Source organism: Condylura cristata, unplaced genomic scaffold (assembly GCF_000260355.1).
Source record: "Condylura cristata isolate star-nosed mole 26May11 unplaced genomic scaffold, ConCri1.0 scaffold00003, whole genome shotgun sequence".
Lineage (NCBI taxonomy): Eukaryota > Metazoa > Chordata > Mammalia > Eulipotyphla > Talpidae > Condylura > Condylura cristata.
In genome coordinates, this window is record NW_004567104.1 from 33,564,983 (window position 1) to 33,584,807 (window position 19,825).

General features: G+C 37.4%; 1 protein-coding gene across 2 annotated transcripts in view; it reads left to right on the forward strand.

The window, feature by feature from the left end:
- GOLGB1 (golgin B1) overlaps window positions 1-19,825 on the forward strand; it is a 74,232-nt gene that overhangs the window by 48,447 nt on the left and 5,960 nt on the right. For both annotated transcript variants that reach the window (XM_012732857.1, XM_012732868.1), the window contains 3 exons: window positions 3,523-8,681; window positions 9,473-9,665; window positions 17,034-17,212. In XM_012732857.1, coding sequence (XP_012588311.1) covers window positions 3,523-8,681; window positions 9,473-9,665; window positions 17,034-17,212 — 5,531 coding nt within the window. The remainder of the gene's footprint in view (window positions 1-3,522; window positions 8,682-9,472; window positions 9,666-17,033; window positions 17,213-19,825) is intronic.

Genomic DNA, 19,825 nt, shown 5'->3' on the forward strand with positions numbered 1-19,825 from the left:
GCTGAGGCAATCCAATTGTAGGCTGAAAGTTGCTCAGAATATTTTGATATTACGATTATACAAAAAAGGGAGGTCATAACATAAGTTAGCCTGGAATGTCTGATCTTTCAGAGCTTTTCCCGAGCTACCCGGAATCTGTCAGACGATAGCCGTCGCATAGTTTGTGTCAAAGCACCATGATGCCATGAGCTTTTCTGGGTATAATGTTCAAGAAATCTGTATTGAAGATGAGTTCCTATTCTTGATCTTAAAGTTAGTTTTCCCTGTTGAAAAGTCATTTTTAATTTTAATAGACTAAAATTGGTTAGTTTTTAGGTACAAAATTCTGTCTAACCAAATTGAAAAATCTATTTGAGAAACCATGATACCCACTGAAGAACTGACTGGAAAAACTTAAATTGCCAAGCAACTGTTACTGGCCAGTATGTTCTCCCTTCCTTCTTAAAAATGTCTATGGGAAGTTAGATCATCATTTCCAGAAGGCTGCGTATTAAGCATGAGTATCAGAATAAGGACAGTTAGTTTGATGCTATTAGCTAGCTAGCATCAAACTGGGATAACTGGATTCATTCACACCCACTATATATACCCTTCCAGGATGACAGATATATTGACCAGAAGTGTCCCATAGTTCCACTAATACTGGCTACTGACAAAAGTCTTTGCTTCTCGATTTTCTAACAGGTGGATATTCCACTGTCTTCTTTTTTTCTCCTGTAACCAATGCTTCCCACCAGTGTTGTTAAAATACTTTTCAACAATTCTAAACACTTGAAAGAAGTTACAGGTGTTTTATAAACACCTGTGTACGCACCATTGAGATACTGTCATTGACATTTTACTATTTTGCCTGGACAAATATCTATGCCTTTATCCAACCTGCAATTCATCTTATTGTTTATACATTTCTGATAAGTTGTCAACATCATTATTTTCTCTAAGTATTTCATTGTGCATATCACTGACTAGATTCTTATGTATTTGGTTATAATTCTTATTCCTGTAAGGTAGTAAGACTTATACTACATTCAGTGTGTGAACACTACATGTACCATTTTTGAGTGTTGTCAGATGCATAGAGCAAATCCCTATCAAGATAAGTCACCATCACCCCAAAAGCATCCACATATTCTTTTGCTGTCAATCCCAGACTTCCCCTTCAGAATGACGAGTGTTTATTCCTTCACTGTACATTACTTTTCCCTTCTTTACATCATGTACATGTAATCATACAGTAAGTACTGTTTTGTATAAAACTTCTTTCACTCAGCATGTTCTCAGATTCATGTATATTGTTGTATATATCAATTTATTCTTTCATAATGCTGAGAATACATCCATTTTATAAACAGACCACATTTTCCTTTTACATGATTGGGTTATAATTTCCTTTTTGTTCAATACCTGTACTTAATGATGCTTTGACTAATATGAATCAATCTGCTATGAACATCCTCTACAAATATTTGCACAGATATTTATCTTGAGTAAATACAAGATGAGAAATTTCTGGGCCATAGAGTAAGAACATATTCTAAGCTTTTAAAGTATGGTGAGTTATTTTTTTTTCCCTAAACTGATAGTGTTATATTATACTCCTACTTCAAATATATGAAAACTCCCACTTGCTCCGCATTATCTCCTGATTGGATATTATCCTTTAAAAATGTTTGACTTACTGGTGTAATGATAGTTCATTGTGGTCTCACTCCGCATTTCCCTGATGCCAAACAATGCGGAACAGCTATTTTCTTGAGAGTGTACATATGATATCTTCTTTTGTCCTCTATTTTTGTCAGTGCAGCGTTGGCTATTTGGGAGCTTTTGTGGTTGCATTTGAATTTCAATAATGTTTGTACCATTCTTTGAAGAATGCCATTGAAATTTTTATTCCTATTGCACTGATTCTATAAATCACTTTGGTAAGATGGCCATTACAATCACTCTGATTCATTCAATCCACGAACAGGGTATATCTTTCTATTTCTTTGTCTCTTCCTCTGTTTCCTTCAACAATGTCATAGCTTGTTAAGCTTACTCCTGCTGAAAGTGTAATGCCTTCCTGAAACAGACAACCCTATTTATCAGCTTTTCCATCATTTTTTCCTTCTCTTTTTGTAACCATTAACTTGGTTTGGCAATCTAAATGTTTATTCTTTGTTAGTTTCTTTTAAGTATCTCATATAAGTGAAATCATATGGTAGTTTTCTTTCTCTGACTGACTTTACTAATCATAATATTCTCTAGGTCTATCCATGTTGCTGCAAATAGCAGGATTTCAACTTTTATTTAGAACTGAATAGTATTCCAGTGTGTATCTGTATCGCCTTCTTCATTTAATCATCTATCATTGAGCAATTAATTCATCTCCAGCTCATGGCTAATGTAAATAATGACATGATGAACATGAATGGGGGGAGTAGGGGGTCAGCACCATTTTTAGATAGTCTTTGCTTTTCTCATTAGATTGCTTTCATACCCTTTTTGGAAATTAATGTTTCATAGGCCTTTTCAAACTTCCTGATGTTGATATATTGATCTGTTTATAATACTTATACATGAATCTCACTATCTTCATTACTATAGATAGTCATTATTCTTGAAGTCAAGTAATACAAAGCCTTTGACTTTGTTCTCTTTTTCAAAATTGCTTAGATTACTCCAGGTCTTTTGCTTTTCCTCCTAAATGATGCATCTTTTTCAGATTCTAGAAAAAAAAAGCTTGATGGAATTTTGACGTAGCATTGTATTGAAAATATTGATTAGTTTGGGAGACTTACCATCTTAGCATTATGTAACTTTTCAGTCCATCAGTAAAATATATATCTCCACTTACTTATTAGTTGATTAAATTGTTTTGATGTGTCATTTGTTTCCATAACTATGTGGTTTCAAGAGTAAGCTTCACACATCCACATGTGCACGTTCTCATTCACCCACCAACAAAGCTGCTATACCACTACACTGTGACGTAAACCCTGTTTTCCCAACTCCCTGGCCTTCTACATCCTTCCTTTCTGGCAATCACCATGTTTTTCAGAGTCTTAAGAGTTATGTTTGTTGTGTTCAGAAAACTTGTTTCCTTTGCTTATTTGCATCCCACAAATGAATGAAGCACCAGCTCTTTCGCTTTCTGACTTACTTCACTTAGCATCATCACTTCAATTCCATCCATATTGGTGCAAAATGCATGATTTGGTCCTGGGTAGTATTCCATTGAATATATATTCCATACTTTCCCTATCCATTTGTCTGTCATTGGGCATTTAGATTGGTTTCATGACATGGCTATTGTGGCTGATGCTTCTATGAACACAGAAGTAAATAAATCTTTTCATTGTGTTCACAAAGGTGGGAATTTTATTGTGCATGTTGTTCACAAACTCACTTAATAAATTTCATAACTCACTGATTTTGTTTTCCAAGAAATAATTGATTAAATTCACTGAGCAGTCCAATATAAAACGTCAGGTTTCAGTTACACCTTCTTATAAAACATTTTCCTTTCTTTTTATGAAATAGGTTTTTACCAATACGAGCGGGCACAATAAGATCAACATTCCTTCTGAAGAAAGTGGAGAAAATGTTCTGGAGAATGCATTATGTCAAAAGCATGAAGAACTATCTGTTTTATTGTTGGAAATGAAGGAAACGCAAGAGGAGATTGTGTACCTTAAATCTCAACTTCAAGTATCAAAAGCTGATGGGGACCCTGAAATCAATCACCAAAAGGCAGTAAAAGAGAGAGAGGATGAAGGAATACACCCAGTCAAAACAGAAATACTGCTTGAAAATACAGCACAACATCTCCCCCTTATACTAAAGGAAGAAACCAGTGTTACGGCATTTGAGAATGAAGTGCAAATGAACATTACACATAAACATGGAATAGCTGAGGAAGCAGCTTCAGATGACCCTGCTGCAGATGAAGCTGATACCGTCCCACCTGAAGTACCAGTTATTTGTCAGTGTCACAAAGATGAGTTGGAAAATCTAAAATGTCAAGTATTGGAGCTTGAAACAAACCATAGTCAAGCAGCAGAAATCTATAAGAAAAGTTTAGATGAGAAAGTGAAGGAAATATTCCATTTAACTCAGCTGATTGAAGAATATCAGAAAAAAGCTGAAAATGCCAACAATGAATTCACTGTTTTGAATAAAGAAAGAGACCAACTTCTTTCTCAGGTGAAGGAATCTGGCATAACAGAACTGAGGACCCGGGTACAACAGCTAGAAGTGGACCTAGCAGAGGCAGATAATCAAAAAAGACTTGACTATGAAAATCATACTACACTGCACAACTTGCTAACTGAACAGATCCAGAGTCTCAACATTGAAACTAGAGGTAAAGATATGAAAATTGAAGCTTTACAGAATGAACTGGATGATATGCAGCTTAAGCTTTCTCAGCAGTCTACTTTGATAAAAAGCATACAGAAAGAGAAAGAAAGTGAATTACTTGAGCGTGTGGAACATGAGCGAGGTCTCTCAAATAAGGTGGGAGAACTTGTACAAATTGTGTCTGTGCAAGACCTTCAATTACAAGAGAAGAAGAGAGAGGTGGAAGTCCTCCAGAAAGCCATTGAGGAAAAGGATCAGGAAGTCACAGAAAAAACTGAGAAAATGCTACAGCTCAAGGAAGAGAAGTTTTCTCTTGGAGTTGAAATTGAGACTCTTAAAGAACAGTTGAGTTTATTATCCAGAGCTGAAGAAACAAAGATGAAGCAGGTAGCAGAAGGAAAAGAAATGGTTTCAGACTTAAAACCAAAGTTAGATGAACCGAGCCCATCTGAGCTAGTAAGTACAGAAGAACTTCAGCACGAATTACATCTTGTAAGAACAGAAAGTGCACAGAGGAAACGAAAACTCCAAGCAGCTCTTCTTAGTAGAAAGGAGCTACTACAGCGAGTTAGTAGATTAGAAGAGGAGTTGGCTCAAGTGAAAGATGCCTCTGGGAATGAGGATGATAAGAGCAACATGGATGAAAATAAAGAAAGCAAAGAAGATCCAGAAAAATGTATGGCCTCCAAATGCAAACAAGTAGAAACGATTCTGAGACAGGCAATCTCAGACAGAGAGGCAGAATTAGATCATGTCAAGAGGGATTTAGAAGAAAAGATAGTAGCTGAAATGCAGTTACAGGATATGTTCAAGCAGGTGAATCAGAACTTAGAAGAAAAAGGAACCCAAATAGATCTGCTCCAAGCAGAAATCCTTGAAAAACAAGCAGTTATCCAGAAGCTAACCCTTGGTATCAAAGGTGCTGGTGATGGAGACTTTGTAGTACCTGTAAAAGAAACAGTGATGAGCAGTCCACCAGGTATGGAGAATGAGGAGCATGGGCAGACAGGACAGGAAGAAGAGATATCAGGCCTTGAAAAAGCCAAAGAGCATCTTTCAAAGATGCTTCAGGAAGTGTTAACCTCTCGCAAGGATATTTTCAAAACAGCACAGGAAAAAGAAAAACAACTTAGGGAAGAACTAAAGCAATGCAAACAAGTACAAACTTCCCTCAGAGTGGCAATCTCAGAAAAAGAGGAGGAATTAGAGCAGGTAAGAAAGCATTTAGAAGAAAGGGCAGTAGCAGAGAAACAGTTAGAGCCTGTGGTCATTAGTGGCTCACAAGAAAAGACTGATGTGCAAAGCAAGGAAAATGAGAAGATTGGAGACCAGCTCGAGGAACAGCAGGTCCAAGTGAGGGAGCCTGTACACAGAAATCCTGTAGGCACTGACCAAAAGGAACCAGACTCTCCCATTAGAGGTTCAGAACGTTTTGTCACAGCCATGGAGCAGCAACCTGCACAGCTTGTTTCAGAATCCGACTTAAGCCCCGCCTGGCCTCCATGTCCTAGCGATTCAAACGTTATGCAGATTCAGGCCCAACCGAAAGAAATAGAAGCTAAGAAAGAGGTTAGTTCTACAACAAGTGAGCTCACTAAGAAATCAGAAGAGTTATTGCAATTACATGAGCAGATCGCTAAACAGGGCTTCCAAATCCATGCAGCATCTCATGAATCTACGGTCCAGGCAGAAAGCCTAAGACAGATGTGTGAAGATTACCAAATAGAAATGGCTGGATTGGAACATTTAATAGACTTACAACCTGCTATCGGGGCAGTGCGAAATCTCATAAGCAAAAAAGAAGAAGAAGCTAGATACCTCTCTGAACAGCTTATAGAGAGGGAAGCAGCCCTTGTGAAAGTACAAATGCAGGTAATGGAACAGGATGATTTAATTAAGAGTCTACATACAAAACTGGAGATGCAATCTAAAGAACATGATGAGAAGATACATAAGTTAGAATTGGAATATTGTGAAGTAAAGCAAAAACTACATGACAATGAAGCAAGTAAAGCAGACCAAAAGACGAAAAGGAAATTGCAGGCTGCACTTATTTCTCGAAGGGATCTACTGAAAGCAAACAACAGTGTCCAAGAGGAATTGGCTTTGGCCAGAGAAAACATTGAGCAGCTCAAAAAGGCGCTGGCTGATGGAGAAGGACACATTTCTGCTCAAAATAAAGAAAAAGAGCTAATCATAAAGAAATTAGCTCTTTTTCAGGAAGAAAGAGACAAACTTATTACAGAAATGGACAAATCCTTGCTTGAAAATCAAAGTCTCAATCGCTCTTTTGAAAATCTGAAGTTAGTTCTGGAGGGTCTGACTGAAGACAAGAAAAACCTACTGCAGGAAATGGAATCTTTGAAATGTTCCAAGATTGCAGAGAGCAATGAATGGCAAGCAAAACATGCAGAATTACAAAAAGAATATGAAGTTCTTCTTCAGTCTTATGAGAATGTCAGCAATGAGGCAGAAAGGATTCAGCATGTGGTAGAAACTGTAAAGCAAGAAAAAAGAGAGTTATATGGTAAGCTGCGGCACACGGAAGCACAAAAGACAGAGAAAGAGAAACAGTTGCAGGAAGCTGAAAAGGAAATAGGGGAAATGAAAGAGAAGATGAGAAAATTTGCTAAATCGAAACAGTTGAAAATTCTGGAGTTGGAAGAAGAGAATGAACAACTTCGAGCCGAGGTACACCCTGCAGGTGGTCCACCTAATGACTGTATGGAAGCACTTCGTTCTTCCAATTCCAACATGAAGGAGGACCTAGAAAGGGTCAAAACAGAGTATGAAACCCTTTCCAAGGAATTTGAAGCTTTAATGACTGAGAAGGACATTCTAAGTAAGGAAGTGCAAAACTTAAAGCATCACATGGAGGGTAATGTATCCAAACAAATCAAGCTAGAACTCATAGAAGAAAACGACTATCAGATGAGTATCACTGAAGAGGTAATACAGGCTGGCCCAGATGAGGCTCATGAGCAAGACTACCAGAGTATGAACACGGGACCTGATAATTCTGAATTGGTTCTACCAGAGAACAATATCAAGCCTGAGAAATGTGAGAATGATGAAATTAATAATTACCTCCAGCACATTGATCACCTCAAACAAAAAATTACAGAATTAGAGCAAGAGAGGGAAAAAGAGAAAGAATTCATTCTAATTTTAGAAAATGAGAGAACCGAATTATTGAACACAGTAACAGCAAAAGATGATGAGTTTAAAATGCTTCAGGAGCAGCTAACCAAAATAAACCTGTTATATCAACAAATCCAAGAAGAACTTATGAGAGTTACCAAGCTAAAGGAGACAGCAGAAGCAGATAAAGATGATTTGGAAGAAAGGCTTATGAATCAATTAGCAGAACTTAATGGAAGCATCGGGAATTACCATCAGGATGTTACAGATGCCCAAATAAAAAATGATTTCCTAAAATCTGAAGTGCAAAATCTTAAAAAGTGTGTGTGTGAATTACAAGAAGAAAAACAGCTATTACTTAAGGAGAAGTCTCAGGAAGGGTTAGTCACCCAGAAGGACTATTTAGAAACAATACAAGGTGCTCAGAAAGAACCCAATGATAAAACTTACACCAAGGAACTTCACGAGCTGTTAAAAGAAAAGCAACAAGAACTGAAACAGATGCAGAAGGACTGCATCAGGTACCAAGAGAAAATTAGTGCTCTGGAGAAAACCGTCAAAGCCTTAGAATTTGTTCAGTCTGAATCCCAGAAAGATTTAGAAATAAGCAAAGGAAAGCTTGCTCAGGCTGATGAACACCGCAAGCAGGCAGAAATAGAATTAGCTAGCTTTAAAATACTGTTAGATGACACTCAAAGCGAAGCAGCAAGGGTCCTAGCAGACAATCTCAAACTGAAAAAGGAACTTCAGGCAAATAAAGAATTAGTGAAAAGCCAAATGAAACAAAAGGATGAAGATCTGGAGCGAAGGCTGGAGCAGGCAGAAGAGAGACACCTGAAAGAGAAGAAGAATACCCAAGAGAGGCTGGATGCTCTATATAGAGAAAAAGTGCACTGGGAGGAAACTTTTGGAGAAATGCAGAATTCTTTGAATGGGAAAGACAAGGTGGTTAAACTACTTCAGGAAAATCTGGATAGTACCACCGCCCAACTTACAGCATGTACTGAGAGCATGTCTTCCCTTCAATATGATCGTGAGAGGTTGATAGATGAAGCAAAAATCTGGGAGAGGAAGTTCAGTGATGTCATGCAAAGCAAAGAAGAAGAAATGAGGATAAATGAAGAGAATGTCAGTGTTCTGAAGGATCAGCTTAGTCAGATGTCCATACATACAGAGGAGTTGAAGATTAACATTTCTAGGTAAGTGAATGTAACATCCTCCCCCTCACTTTCTTTGCAAAATAATTGAAGTCAAGAAACTATTCACTTCACTTTAGTATTATGTGACTTAAGTTGGCTTAAATTTCCCCAAAAGATACATTCTTTCTCAGTTCTGTCATTTTTTTTGAAAATTACTCTATGCTACATGTATTAACATGAAAAATTCACATCTGCTTCTCTTCACACCTTTCTAATAAGAGACCTCTTAGATTTCACTCTCTTCATTTCCATTTCTGCTGCCCACAATGCTCTCAAATTACTGTCTTACCCTCTTCAATGATCTTGTCTTTTGTATTTCTCATATTCCACATCAATTCATAGCGTATATGCCCGTTAGAGGCATTTTCTTCAAACCTTAGTTTTATAAAATGAGTTTTCAAGCACAACAACTCAGTCCCCAACTACTCTACTTTTAATAGGATCCTTTTCGGTTCTGAGACAGGTTTCCTCATTTTGTCTCACACCAAGATTATTCTTTAATGGATATTAGCTTGTCTGGATCAATGGAAAGCAACATAAGAGAAAGTACTACTCATTAGTGTCTAAAATCATTTCACTGAAATCAGCAACACACTTTTGAGCTTAAGATATAAATATATGAACACTTATGTCTACTATAGTTATAATGCAGAGCATTCTACAGTACTAATGTCTCTTCATAAAAGGGATGAAGACCTATTGTGAACATCAATTCACTGGTAGATCTCGGTACATGTTATAGTATGTGTTCCTGAGGCGTCCTTCAATTAGTGGCCTTCTCTCTTTTCCAGACTTGAACATGAAAAACAGATCTGGGAATCCAAGGCTCAAACAGAAATCCAAAAACAGCAGCGAGTCTGTGATTCTTTACAGGCGGAAAACAAAGAACTTTTGTCTCGATTGGAAGAGACTCGACACCAATATTCCATTTCTCAGGCTGAATTAGCTAAGATGGAATCAGAGCTTAATATTCTTAGTGACCAGGTAACTGATTTAAATAACTCTTTAGATAAATATAAGGAAAATAAAGAAAATTTAGAAGTAATTACACATAAACAAGAGATTGAAATCCAAAATTCTAAAATCAGTTGTGCACAACTAGAAACGGATCTTCAGGCGTCCAGAAAACTCATTAGTAAGCTGAATGAAGAAATAAATATGAAAGAACAAAAGATTCTAAGTCTGCTTTCTGCCAAGGAACAGGCAATCAGAGGTGCTATTGCAGAAGCCCATCATCAACATGATAAAGAACTTAAAGAACTGGAAAACTTGCTGTGCCGGGAGGAGGAAGAGAATATTGCTTTCGAAGAAGAGAACAAAAAAGCTCTTCACAAAACCAGTCCCCTTATGGATACACTAAAAAACATCCAGAGGGAAAACACCCAGCAGAAGGCTCAGCTGAAATCCTTCATTAACGCCATCTCTTCTCTCCAGGATGATCGAGACCGCATAGTTTGTGACTACCAACAGCTGGAAGAAGAACACCGCTCTGCTGTCCTGGAAAGAGATAGACTGATCCGGGATGCTGCAACTGAAAATAATAAGCTTAAGGAAGAAATTCGTGATTTAAGAAATCACATGGATGACTTAAATGCTCAAAATGCTAAATTGGATGCCGAACTGATTCAATACAGAGAAGACCTGAACCAAGTGTTAACCAGAAAAGACTGTCAGCAAAAGCAACTCCTTGAAACTCAGCTTCAGCAGAATAAGGAGCTGAAAAGCGAGTGTACCAAGTTAGAAGGAAAACTGAAACAGTGTGAGGAAGCAAAGGAGGCTCTGCAGAGGTCTTCTGTTATCTTACAGGAGGAGAAGCAAGGATTAGCTAAAGAGATTGCACGCTTACAACTATCTACATCCCAACTGAAGACACAGTGGACAGCTCTAAAAGACACTGGGCTATTTCAGGCCCAATTAAAAGTAAAAGAGGAGGAGGTACAAAAATTAAGTAGTACTCTTTGCTCATCTCAGAAGAGAATTGCAGAACTGGAGGAGGAGTTTGTTCGAGTTCAGCAGGAAGCAACCAAGAAGGTTAGTGAAAGTGAGGATAAACTGAAAAAGGAGTTAAAACATTTCTATCATAATGCAGGAATTATGAGAAATGAAACTGAAACAGCAGAACAGAGAGTGGCAGAACTAGCCAAGGATCTGGTAGACATGGAGCAGAGACTACTAACGGTCACCAAAGAAAACAAAGACCTTACAGCACAAATCCAGTCTTTTGGAAGGGCTATGAATTCTCTGCAAAATAGTAGGGATAATGCCAATGAGGAACTGGCTGACCTGAAGCAGAAACATGATGCCAGTCTGAAGGAATTGGCACGACTGAGAGAAGAGCAGGTCCTCTTAAGTAGAGAGAGAGAGTCTCTGACAGCAAGGGCTGATGTTCCAGTGAACTCCACTGAGGGCTTGTCCCACCTTGAGAAGCTCAACCAACAACTAGTATCTAAAGATGAACAACTGTTTCAGATGTCTTCAATGTTAAATGAGTCTTATCACCAAGTGCAGTCCTTTTCCAGTGCTCTGGCCAGCTTACAGACTGAGCGAGATCACCTGTTAAATGAACTGGAGAAATGCCGCAAGTCAGCGGAAGGAAAGCAGAGGTCTGCAGACCAGCCTGCATCCAGCCTAGCCAAAATAGAAAATCGTAGAAATGCAATGTCCTCACTTCCTGTCAACAGAGGACTAGTGAATGCCTAGTTCTCACTTTCTCATCTTTCTGCAGGAATTACTGAATCTTCATACTCATTTTTATTTCTATAGAAACGAATAAGCAAAGTCTTATGTATATATTTTTCCTGGGCACTCAGAAGAGGCATTATATTTCTCCAGGTTCTGCATGGTCTTAAGAATGTAGAGACATAGACAAAAAAAGTATGTAGAGACATTATTTAAATTACTTCTAGTCTCCTGCTACTATGTTTTAAAACATCAGTTGCCTTTTCATAAAGTTTCCCACTTGTTATAAAAAAGACTAAAAGTTGGAGAGCTGTTTTGTTTGTATATTATATATACACATACACATAAATGTTTCCAGAAGTTGCTATAGTTAAATTGAAAACAGCCATAATTTCATGCCTTCATAGTACAGTAGAGTAATAGCCCAGTTGGTAGAATTAGAGGTAGAGTGGATTCAGCTTGCCTCCTAACTTGTCAAAAGCAGTCAACTGTAAATTAACTTTTAAATTTAAAGAAACTAACTTTTCTAAGGTTTTCTGTATACATCCACTCTCCTTTAATGCCTACCTTTTGGTTTTTTGTTTGTTTGTTTGTTTTCAGTCAGGGAGAAGGGGAAGGAGAGACTGCTGCTAAAAATGTTGCTGCTTTTATTAGGATCCAGTACTTTAATCAAAGGGACCACTTTTTCCTGAAAACTTTTAGGTCATTCAAGATTTGGAGGCAAAAACTAGAACTATGTAAATGAGCTAGATGGGCAGGAGATCCTACTTTGTGACATTACTGTCTTCAGTTTTCATAACAGTCCCAGCTTTATTAAAGCCTTGTACTTAGATCAAACAGGACATAAATTGAGCTTCAGAAGCCAATTGTTTCATTTTATGATTGTCTTTTCCAAACCCAGATTCTGCAAATTCCAGGTTTTAAGTTTTTCTAGTTAAAAAAAAAGATCATTTCTCCTAATTCCCTTGTAGGGAATGTGTTAATTTCTGTTACACTTCATAGCTAATATTTAGAGACCATCTCTTCCCTTCTTGAAGTCTGAGCACCCCCTCCCCTCTCCCCTCCTTCCTTTTCAGCTACGGTACTGATCAGCTTAATTTATCCTTATTTGTTTCTAATTCTAAAATAGTTTGAGTTCAGCTGACTTTGTTTGAGAAGCTTGGACTTTTGTTATGCTTTCAGAATGCAAATGCAAAGGTTATTTTCATAGCAGTATATATCTCAGAGTATTATGAAGGGCACACTGGTGCTGATTCTCTTCTAAATCACATCTTTTTCCCGGAGGATCTTAAGATAGATTCTGAATTAATGACATTTCCTTCAGTAAACACTGTGGACTTAATTTCTTTATCTTGATTTGTTTACTGAATATTTGTAGGCCTAGCTAGCTTCTAAAAAATCTCCATGTTCCTAAAACTCAAAGTCAAACTCTTCTGTTCCTTAAGGCTCATAGTAATCTATGATTTTTTCTTTTTAGTCATCTAACTGTCGTTCTTGATGCACAGTGTCCCTCAGATCTCTTTTAGCGTTCCATCAACATCTTAAATCTTAACACTTTACCCTTAAACTGTTATAGCATTGCTGCCACTTGTGTCACCTCTTTAGTACACTTTATAGGCCATTTCTAAATGAATTTTACTGAAACACTAATTTCTTACTAGGGCATTAGTCACACCTTTAAACGTTGTTCTCTATCTAAAACAGGCTTAGGATTCCAAACTCTTACTCTGTTATGTAAGACACTGTCATACGTCCTTACTTCACTTGCCAGCCCTAACTTTCAGGGATCCCCAAGAATCTATATTCTTCCTTCCAGCCCAACTGATATATTCATTTTGCAAGAAGTAAAGCTCACCCCAGAGCACAAATGCTCTGCTTACATTGCCAATTCACTTGATCTTCTGGTGTCTTCTGTTTATATTCAATCCCTAGTATTTTCATTACCCCTTATTGATATGATAGATTTATATCGGTTGATGATATGATCTTACTTCACAACTGTCAGTTAAAATATTCAGCCCAGGTTAGCACTTTATCAGCTCTATTTATGCTGAGCTTTCTTTCCCTGATAACCACCCCAGAGGTGACTTAGATGTGAAAGGAACTTAGGTTGCTTTGGTTTTTGCTTTACTTCATCAAGATGAAGTTCCCCAAATCAAGTGTGATGGTCCAATTGGTGCGAACTTAGCCCACAAAATTAAGCTCTCAAAATATTCTTGAGATTTCATGTCTATCCATACTACCATAGGATTTTCTCGTAATCAGATGAAGCACTTCAATGATTTAGCCTAACGGTTGGTGAGGGAATCTTCAGAAGTGCCAGTGTTTTACTTATTTATATTCACTTGGTTCTCAAAATGACCTAAGTACCATGTAAAGATATGAATAGTTTTCCAAGAGAATGCAAAGAACTGGGAAGGAAGAGATAATGGAGACAGCAGAGAAAAAGATTAAAACAGGAGGAAGTTTTTGTCCCAAAGAGATGTTCCAGTATCCTGTACGCTTTATCGGAAAGGCGGGCCACCAATTTTACTCTGAACTTTCTCACAACCATCATCCAATATATAACCCATTCTCCTGATGTAACAGAATTTTAATTTTGGCTGCATCAAAATTCTCTGCTTACATTTTTTTATATATATAATAGTTTATTTTTACATCATTTTGTGCATTTTCTAATTTCAGTTGTAATCCCCGTGGCTGTGCTTACATTTTTATGACTATAAATGTTTTAAGTTCTAAGATGTGCTTCTTTTATTTTCCTGAACATCTTCATATTTTCTAGGTAATCACTAAGTTGTTACTGTTGATGTTCTTATATACTTAGTTTGCTTTGTATTGTGCAGTATTACTCAACCCAAGATTTACTGCCATCCATATATGTCTCAAAAGTATTCCTGTCAGTTTCATCTTCATGAAGAGAATTCAACCAGGGTCTCTGACTTGTTCTTCTATAAACCCAATTGCCTTGTACTAAAAAAGAATTTTCATCCTTAATATGTCACCTATATTAGATGACCTGATTCTTACATTCAGTGTCTTCCTCATCTTGGTTTGTGGCCATCATGGAAAGGAAAAAAAAAACATTCAATAATTTCCTAAGCAAAGATGCTGGGAAAGTAAATGTATTGAAATTCTCTTTTTATTTCTCATACCTAACTGATAGTATGGGATGGCCTAGAATTCTAGGCCAAAAACTGTTTTTTTTCAAAATTGCAAAATTATCTGTAGCCTGTTAACTTAAACTGTGGTTCAGAAGTCCACAGTTATTCTGATCCTCATCCATTGTACGTGATCTGTTTCTCTTTCCTTTTATTTTTCACTGGAAATTTTAGCTCTGAATTTTCCAAAAATTAATTCAAAGAGCTTCTGAAAAATTCATGATGATAAACTTCAGGTCTGTTTTTACAACATCTGGTTGACCTTTGAATCTTAGAAGTCATAGTCATCATTTTGGGGCAATTCCTCTGAATTATGTATTGCCACTTATCCCCTATCCTTTTTCTCAGTTGTCTTTCCCCACCACCCCACCGCAGCCTGGAAAAATACTGTTAATTAGATGTGGGACTTTCAGATTAGTTCTACAATTTTTTTCATTTTTCTGTTTTTTTTGTTGTTGTTGTCATTTTGTTTTGTTTTGTTTTTTGGCGGGGGAAGGTTTGAGAAAAGTTTCTCATCATCTTTTGAATCCTATTTTGAGGTTTTCATTACAGCTAACATGTTGCTAATTTCTCGAGATTTCTTTTTGTTCCCCCTATGTCCCATGGATATATGTTGTTATACTCGAAGAGTATTAGTGGTAATTCTATACCATGCACTTGTCTTTTTAATAACACATAATTCAAAGGAATTGCCCCAAAAAGATGAGTATGACGTCTAAGATTGAAAGGACAACCAGAAGATGAGTAAAAATAGACCTGACGTATATCTCATGAACTTTATAAGTTTTTATTTCTGCTATAATTTTTCTGTTTCCAATATTTCAATATATTCCTTTTTTTTTTTTTTTTACCCTGCTGATCTCTTCCATGTTAGTTTTCCTCTAGTTTCTTTTCATCTCTGCCTCAGTCTTACCCATTCTCCACAGGAATGTTAAATCTTGGCACGCTCTTTATGTTAATGATAGGGTCTAAGAAGTTTGTGGGTCGGATGTACTGATTGTGTGTTTCATTAATGAGTGATCTTACTGAGATTTTTGTGTGGTTCCTAATCTTCAGTCTCTCTTTACCTGGTCACATTATCTAAAAAAGACTTTTTACTTCCTTCACAGAAGATAAAATGCCCAGTGTGGGCACTCTCCAACTAAGTATGAGAAAGACTTCAAACATTCACAAAGCATTCAAAACATTCACTGTTTTGCCCTTAGCTTAGAGTAGTACCATTAACCTCCAGCGGAACCTGGTTAGTGTTCCATAGTCCAAGGAAACTTCTTTTACCTTCTCCAGAGAATAAAACTCGTGTTGTCTGAAAAAGTATGGAGATGGAAAGGGTACCTAGGGAGGCAGTCGATTCTCAAATAGTGTGTATTTAATTTTCCTTATTTCAGCTACCACTTCCTCCCTACCCCCATTACCAGCTTTTCCAGAGGTACCTGGTGCCTTAATTCCTGAGATATTTTTGAAGATTCCTCAGAGTAAGTTTTATTGGTTCTTGGCATTTCCTACTGCCAGCTTAAGGTTTGGCTTTCCCACATGCATTAAGTCAGTTACCCCTTATGCATCTGCTTTTCAGCTTTCAAAATTAATTTTATTGCTGCTGACTCCTCTCTTGTTCTTCCTGTTCTTGTGTTTTATGCTTAAAAAGAATGCCTTCATTGTCGCTTTCATGAAGTTTCAGAATGGGTGAAAAAGACATGTATTTCAAGGCACCCTCAGCCCAGATATCCTGACATTATTTCTTGCTACCAAACTCTTTTAATGAATATTGAGCATAAAGAGTTTTCAGGATGTCTGGAACATAGACAGGCAGTTTTGTTAACTAAAATCGAGTCTTTCATCATAGTGTCATCACCACTAACTTTATATGTGGATCACATTTTCTCAATTGATTCTCATAAAATGAACAATAGTATAATTGTATTATTTTTATAAGTGAGAAAAATTAAGGCTTAGAGAGTGTAGAGGGCATCATGTATAAGGTCACATAACTTATGCCGACAGGATATCTGATTCTGAAGCCACAGTGCTCTTACCCACTGGATCTGAACATCATGGGTTTCTTTGTAGTCAACATCAGCTAAACTAGAGTTGAACTTGCTATTTATATCAGAAAGTTCGCAGCATCTTCTTTGGTACATGGCTCAGGAGAAAGACAGTCCGGCATGCTTCTTGTTCTAGGGAGTTACCACTGACAAAGAAGCCATTAGTTCCTTAAATCCATCTCTGCCAGAGGTATACATGTAGAGTCTACTTAGGGTCTCAGAGATAGAAAACAGGATAGAAGTTGCAGGAATGGTCAAGCCCTGTTGTCTTATAGCAGCTCTGGAATATGATCCCCTCCATTTTGGTTGCATGTATTTCACCATTCTTAGAGACCAATAATGCAGTGATCTGTCCATGAACTGTGAGGTTCTGGTAGTCTTTGTGGCATCTAACTTCATAGGGAGCAGCTGATGACTTGCAAAGGATGAATGAGATGGGATGAATCACTCTTGTCCTTTCTGTTTGGTTAAAGCTGAAAGAACAAAATAATCTACAGCAGGAGTACTTAGAGATAAACCAAGAGATCACTGAATCACATCCACTGACGGCTCAATTTCAGGAGTATCAAGATAATACAAAAAAATTTCATATTATGCAAGAAAAGGTCGGGGAAGAAAACCTCTCCTGGCAACAGGAGCTGCATCAGCTCAGGTACGATAAAACCCTGCTCTTCAGTCCTTTTCATTTTCATGCTTTCTTAATAAACTTAATTACATAATATGAAAACCAGGAAATTGATAGTGATACAATTCAAAGACCTTTTTCATATGACACCAATTTTGATTCACTCAAGTATATAGTGTATGTAGCTCTTTGTAATTTTATCTGATGTATAGAATCGTGTAACCACCATCTTACCCAAAATATATAATTGTGGTGCAGCGGGTTAAGTGGAAGCAAGGACTTAATCCCCAGTGAAGATCCCGGCCTGGGAGGTGATCCAAATGGTGAGCAGATCTCTCCTCTCTGGCCTGCTGCTCCCTTCAATGGTGTACTTCAGTCAGCTTGCCTATTCTGCTCCGCATTCTGTCTCTGGTGAATCTTTCAGCCCCTGCATGTCTGGCCTGCGTCCCAGCTCTTGTATGCCTACATAAATAGATCTTTAAAAACACAGCAACGAAATATAGAAGTGCTCCATCACCACACAAACATCCCTTGTGCTACTCGTTAATAATCACGCTTTTCCCCTTGCACCCCTCCACCCCTGGCCTCTGACAACTGCTCATTAGTTTCCATTTCTTTAATGTTTGAGAATGTTTTATAAGTAGAATCATACTATATATAACCTTTAGGGCTTCTATATATGTCCCCTTGAGACATCATCATTGTTGCCTGGAATAGTTGTCATTCTTTTATTGAGAACACTATAGTGAACCATTTGCCCATTAAAGATGATTAGAGTGTTTTTTTAATTGTCAGCAATTATATATCTGCTATAAACACTTATGTATAGATATTTATATGAACAGTAAATTTTCATTTCTCTGAGATGATTGCCTAGGAGTCCAAATGCTGAGTTGTATGGTAAGTATGTGTTTCATTTTCTAAGAAACTGCAAAAGTATATTCCAGAATGACTATATGATATTATTACCCAGGAGTATATGAATGATCCAATTTCAGTATCAAATGCTGCATTCTTATGCAGCATTTTAGATTTTAATAGGTATATAATTCCATCCCTTCTTGTGGTTTCAAAGTACATAATGGCTAAGAATATTAAAGGTATTTTTCTGTGTTTGGCACATGTATATCCTTTATGATGAAATGTTTGTTCATGCGTTTTATCCATTTCCTCACTAGGTTGTTGATTTTTGAGTTTTCTTTGTTAGATACTGGTTTGCGAATGTTTTATCCCACTCTTCAGCTTATCTTTTCATCCTTCTCAACAAGATTTCTGATTTTGATGAAATCCAATTTGTTATTTTTCTCTTTATTCACTTTCAGCTACTTCTATTGTTCTACCTTCAAGTTCACTGATAATTTTCTCTTATCACCTCATTCTGCTATTGTGTCTATTGAGTTAGTTTTTTAGTTTGGAGGTTATACTCTTCAGTTCTAAAATTTCCATTCAGTTTTTATTTATTTATTCTACTTCATTGCCGATGCTTTCTGTGGTTTTCTTTCTTTCCAGTGTTTAGAATGACTTCTATCATAATTTCTTTAAGATCTTTTTTAGATAATTTCAACATCTTTTTTGATGTTGTATCTTTTGATTTTCTTTTTTCAATTAAGTTGTACTTTTCCTTATTTTTTAGTAGGGGTGATTTTCAGTTGTATCCTGATACTTCCTTTTAAGTTGTATCCTGTACTTAGAAGACTCTCAGTCTTATTTGAAGACTTATTTAAAATTCTTCTGCTTTCATATGCTTTCACTAAGGGAAGGAGACCACTTTTACTTGCAGTTACTCCCAGGATGGTGAAATATACTGGATTTCCCGCACAGCCTCCATTGGTAGCCCTAGAATGAAGGGGTGCCCTGATACTGCTATGAAAAGGTAGAGCTCCAGGTTCCCACATGTACTCCACTGCCTTCTCACTGAATGCCAAAGCTCCACACAGTGTCTCAGTCAGTGCCACCCGGAAATGGGAGAGGGGCAGGGAATCCCATTATTAACTGGGCAGGGGTAAGAAACCAAACTTCCCATTAAAATCTCCACTGACACCTAAGGAGGATGGTTGAAGAGAGGGCACCTTGTTAGCAATTGCCAGTGCCCAAATCCCAAGCTCTCCTTATTGCTTCTTTTGAAGCCACCTCCACAGTATCAGAGAGGGAGGCTGTTAACTTGTGTGGGTAAAAATGAATGTCCAGGCCCACATGTGGTCTCCATTGACATCATAGTGGGGAGGGAGGTGTTCAGAGAGAGATGTATCTTTACCCCTGCATGGCAGTGATGATCCAGAGTGTATATATATATATATGGCTTCATCCATGAGACAGGTGAGGTGTACCCATTCATGTCTCTGCAAATATATAATTCTAGCCTTTCCACAAGGATTTTATTAAGGTTACAGTCATTGATACGTCTGTCTTGCTAGACTGTCCTTCCTGGTCCTTTGGCAAGAAAGAGCAGCTTAGAAGCTAGTGGGGTTTCCAGATTGTGGACTCCTTCATTATCACATTTGGGATATATGGAATTGATAGAGAGGAAACAGAACATTACTGTCATTCCTCAATTCCTAGGTCCCCAGCTGGGTCCACAATTTCTCCCTCTTTCTAAATCTAAGGCCCTTTGTTTGTTTTTATATATAGGTATATATATAT